This window comes from Coenobita brevimanus, chromosome 72, assembly GCF_032717465.1.
Source record: "Coenobita brevimanus isolate Jiangsu-jjx chromosome 72, ASM3271746v2, whole genome shotgun sequence".
Taxonomy (NCBI): Eukaryota; Metazoa; Arthropoda; class Malacostraca; order Decapoda; family Coenobitidae; genus Coenobita; species Coenobita brevimanus.
In genome coordinates, this window is record NC_137025.1 from 42,631,863 (window position 1) to 42,637,180 (window position 5,318).

The 5,318-nt window shown below is 41.3% G+C and overlaps 1 protein-coding gene across 1 annotated transcript in view; it reads right to left on the minus strand.

Annotated features, from left to right (window-relative positions):
* Positions 1–2,857: 2,857 nt before the first annotated feature.
* LOC145407134 (cuticle protein 8-like) overlaps positions 2,858–5,318 on the minus strand; it is a 4,510-nt gene continuing 2,049 nt past the window's right edge. Inside the window, exons 2-4 of the mRNA XM_080278152.1 lie at positions 4,835–4,941; positions 3,975–4,112; positions 2,858–3,007 (exon numbers count right to left, since the gene is read on the minus strand). Coding sequence (XP_080134278.1) covers positions 2,858–3,007; positions 3,975–4,112; positions 4,835–4,941 — 395 coding nt within the window. The remainder of the gene's footprint in view (positions 3,008–3,974; positions 4,113–4,834; positions 4,942–5,318) is intronic.

Sequence of the window (5,318 nt, forward strand, 5' to 3'; positions counted from 1 at the left end):
ATCTGTCTGCGAATTTACTACACCTGTCTGCGAATTTACTACACCTGTCTGCGAATTTAATACACCTGTCTGCAAATTTAATACATCTGCGAATTTAATACACCTGTCTGCAAATTTAATACACCTGTCTGCGATTTTAATACACCTGTCTGCAAATTTAATACACCTGTCTGCGAATTTAATACACCTGTCTGCAAATTTAATACACCTGTCTGCAAATTTGTTACACCTGTCTGCAAATTTAATACACCTGTCTGCAAATTTGTTACACCTGTCTGCAAATTTAATACACCTGTCTGCAAATTTGTTACACCTGTCTGCGAATTTAATACACCTGTCTGCGAATTTAATACACCTGTCTGCGAATTTAATACATCTGTCTTCAAAGTTCATACATCTCCCTGCGAATTTAATACACCTGTCTGCGAATTTAATACATCTGTCCGCGAATTTCATACATCTGTCTGCAAATTTCATACATCTGTCTGCAGATTTAATAGACTCATGGCCCTGTATTTCCGTCGAGTGAGGAGGTTACCTAACACCTCATCCTTAGTGATTTATTTTAGGATATGGCTGGTTAATATCTATTTGTACATTATTTATGCAGAGTATGGCGATAGTGAAAGGAATTATGTAACACAAAAGAGGACGGTAGGGTGTAATAATCAGAATAAATCGCTTAGGAAAAGGTGTTAGGGAACTTAGTGAAAGGAATTACGTAACACAGAAGAGGACCGTAAGGTGTAATAATCAGAAAATCATTTAGGAAAAGGTGTTAGGGAACTTAGTGAAAGGAGTTACGTGACACAGAAGAGGACCGTAAGGTGTAATAATCAGAAAAAATCGCTTAAGAAAAGGTGTTAGGGAACTTCCATAACCAGTGAGAAATACGGACTGTGATCATATGCTTAGAAAGATTGGTATTCCACGTTTGTGTAATAGACTCGCTTCACAAATGGATTCCTCAATTTTTCCGTATTGTTTAATCACAGATGTGGGCTGGGGTGAGATTGGTAAGCGTGACGGTACAAGACGAGTGGTTATCTTGCATCGTCATTATACTTCTGTCTGAGAACGATTGCTAAGAACCCACTTATGTTCTACGTTCCCCCCCCCCCCAATAATTTTGCCATTTTGAAGATCGCACAGATGTTGATTCCGCAGTTAATTCAAGCCTATGTGTGGTGCGACTCAGCCTCCACATTTTAAGCGTCCGATCATAACTTTCAGTCGAACGAAATTGTCTGGTGTTAGGTAGAATACTAGAACATCCATGATTTTTGCTGCCAGCCTTTTGTGACTCCTGGCCAAAAAAATAAAAATTAAAAAAAAAAGGGGCTAGGAAGATATCTGTAACTGTCCCGGAGCCTCTAGATGGTCTACAAAGAGTTCAAATCAAATCAGTCCTTCAGTAACTCAGTGACAGTGGCTCTGCTGGGAGGGTCCGGCAGAAATACGAGAGGAAATGGGACAGTGAAATTTACTTTTGTTATATTTACCCATCAGTTACTCAGACGTAGAGTTTTTGTGCTGGTTGTTATTAGTGTTGTAATAGTGTGTTGTATTGTTCTGTCATCGTATTATTATTATTATTATGTTATTATTATTATTATTATTATTATTATTATTATTATTACCGTATTATTATTATTATTATTATTATTATATTACCACCACCACCACTACTACCGCTACTACTACTGCTACTACTACTGCTGCTACTACTACTACTACTACTACTAGAACTACTACTACTATTATTATTATTATTTTTATTATTATTATTATAATTTGTGGTAGTACTGTAGTAGTCGTAGTAGTAGTAGTAGTACAATTAAAGTAGTAGTACTAGTAATTATTATATCATCATTATATAACTGTCAGCCTATCACACCATCACCCTGTCATTACCCCAACAGCATCACATGGACACAAAACCCTTAAAAACGAAAATACATTGATTTTCCAACTTTGCAATCATTATTATGGAAAATTTTGGGAATAAGTGCGAGGCCTTGACAGCGATTTTGGCTTTTTTTTTTGGGGGGGGAGGGGTGTAGTCGGAAGCAGCTGCATGAAATTGAGTTGAGAGTTTGAGTTGCCAGGAGTTGGTGTGTGCGGTTCGATTTGCGTGTGTTGTGTGCGTGGGTTTTGGGTGTGGGTGTGTGGGTGGTGGTGGGAGTTTTGCATGGGTGTGGGAGTGTGGGAGTTTTGTGTGGATGTGGGAGTGTGTGTGTGTGTGTGTGTGTGTGTGTGTGTGTGTGTGTGTGTGTGGGGAGAGGGGCGAGTAGTTATATGTATTGTGTGGGTGTACTGTACAGGTGTTTTGTGTGTGTGTGTGTGTGCTTGCTTGAAGGGTGAGTGTAGTTGTATGTATGATGTGGGTATACTGTAGAGGTGTGTGTGTGTGTGTGTTTAGGTGTAGCGGTGTTGTCTGTGAGTGTTTTTATGATGATAGTTAAGTGTTTGTTTTTCTGGGTGTTGTGTGTAGATGTGTACATACTAAAGTGTGTGTGTGTGTGTGTGTTTAGGTGTAGCGGTGTTGTCTGTGAGTGTTTTTATGATGATAGTTAAGTGTTTGTTTTTTTGGGTGTTGTGTGTAGATGTGTACATACTAAAGTGTGTGTGTGTGTGTGTGTGTGTGTGTGTGTGTGTGTGTGTGTGTGTGTGTGTGTGTGGGTGGGGGTGTGTGGCGTCATTGTATCAGTGAAACCAGACATTGATGAACTATTTAGGTGAACAAAACAATCATCTCCAAACTACATACATTATTTATTGATCCATTCAACAACAACATTGACTAGGACGGGCTAGCTGAGGTATGTCCTGGTGTGGTCCGGTATAAGGGCTGGTATCAGTGGTATGAGGGCTGTGGGGGCTGGTATGAGGGCTGGTATTGGGGCTTGAAGGTAACAGGTGGGCCGTACTCGTGTGGGTACTGGGCCTGACCTTTGTAACTCACCTGTGCTTGGAACCCGGCATAGTGGTCAGCCGTGTAATCCACCTGGAGGCAGAGGGTTAAGGTGTTAGGTGTGTAAAGGGAGGGTAATCTAGAGTATAAACAGGTAGGCAAGGTAGGGCGTAAGGTAGGGCAGAGGTAGGGCGCAAGATAAGGCTTAAGGTAGGGTAGAGGCATTGTAATTAGAAAGCAGAGGATGATTGATAATTGAGGTAAATAATGATCCTTTGTAAACACGATAGGTTTGTCTGCGCAAGGGTAAGAGTATAAACAGGTAGGCAAAATAGGGCGTAAAGTAGGGCAGAGGCATTAAAAAAACAGTGTGATTGATAAATGAGCTAAATGATAATCTTTTGTAAACAGGAGAGTATGAGAATCTTTTGTAAACAGGAGAGTATGAGAGAGAGAAACTGCAGTGTAGGTAAGAGTGTAAACAGGTAGGCAAGATAGGGCGTAAGGTAGGGCAGAGGCATATACATTTAATAAACAGAGGGTGATTGGTAGAGCTAAATAATAATCTTTTATAAACACGAGAGTATGAGAGAGAGAGAAACTGCATAGGTGTAGAGGAGTGACAGCCATTTTGACAGCCGTTTCGAAGTCAAAGCAAGCTGTTTGGCATTAGAATAAATTTGTGCAGGTTTATCTGGTGCAGAATTGATTGGATGGAGTGAATTTAATACCAAGTGATGGGAGGCCAATTCCAGGCTGAAGTTTTGTGATTGAGTTAGCCTAAGATACCTGAAGATAGATATATAGATAGATAGATAGGTAGGAAGGTAGATAGATGGATAATTTTGACCCAGATAAAATATTTCAGGATTTCTCAAAGTCCTGATAGTTACCCTGAGAGACTTGAATATACATACATACGTACAGATAGATATAGATAGATAGGTAGATAGACAGATAGATCATTTGAGTCTCAGATAAATTCGGAACGTGATGAGGGGGACATGGAAGCCCTTTGACCTCGAGAGATGGTGACACAAGGTCGGGTTAGGTCACTCACCGTCTGAATGCGTCCGTCGGGGAGTACAACGTTGTAGGTCCCTTTTACGGTACTCCCATCCGAATTTTCGTTGTGTCCGAAATCCGTACCGGCGTAGTCGTCTTTTACGCCGTACGCGAAGTTGTACGGGATCGGCTCCTGGGGGGGGAGGGAAAAGGTGCGGAGTGAGTGAGTGAGTAGGTGGGTGGGTGGGTTGGTGTGATAGAGTGTGTGTGTGTGTGTGTGTGTGTGTGTGTGTATGTGTGTGTGTGTGTGTGTGTATGTATGTGTGTGTGTGTGTGTGTGTGTGTGTATGTGTGTGTGTGTGTGTGTGTATGTATGTGTGTGTGTGTGTGTGTGTGTGTGTGTGTGTGTGTGTGTGTGTTGAGCTACCGTCCACTCATAGTATAGTTTGTCCTTTATTTTCCTTCAGTTACCTCTATAATTCAGCTTATTTTTTTTTTCTGTAGCGTATGTTAAAAAGTTATCGATATTTTGTGTCAGTCTTATGTGTGGAATTTGCCGTTGCTTGTGTGTGTGTGTGTGTGTGTGTGTGTGTGTGTGTGTGTGTGTGTGTGTGTGTGTGTGTGTGTGTGTGAGGTTACGCTCTGCAACTCCTATAAGTCAATCTTTACTGAATAAACTCGTCTTGCGTCATTTGAAAGGTATAAGAGTTAGCCAGACGCCCTAATCCCGTCAGAGGTGGCCACAAACCAATCGCCTCCATGTCGCCCTGTCCCATTTCGCTGCCCTGATAGTACTAACAAATTGAGCTCCTATGCTTTCCTCAACTAATAAGTCGTTAGTAGGCCTGATTGATGAGTTAGAAATTGTAGCTCCTATAACCCACTTTCTAACTACTACTACTACTATCTACTTACGGGCTTATATGTGGGCTGGCCATAGGGGTCTGTGGGCTTAGGGAGGGCTGAAGCGACCCCAGTCAGCACCAAGAGGGCGAGCGACACCTGTAGAAGGAAAATTAAAGCTGGTAATTAGCCCAACACCTGTAGCACCTGTAATATTGGAGGTCTTAATTAGGGTCTTGACACCTGTTAGAGGGAATTGAGTCGAGTAATTAGTCTTTTCGTTAATTAGGATCTTCTCGACACTGTAAGAGGGAATTGAGTCGAGTAATTAGTCTTTTCGTTAATTAGGATCTTCTCGACACTGTAAGAGGGAATTGAGTCGAGTAAATAGTCTTTTCGTTAATTAGGATCTTCTCGACACCTGTTTGAGGGAAAAGGTGGGTAATTAGGATAGCCTTGTTAATTAGGATCTTCTGAACACCTGTAAGAGGGAATTGAAGAGTAATTAGGATCGTTTTCTCGTTAATTAAGGAAACTACCTTTATTCTCGTCGGAT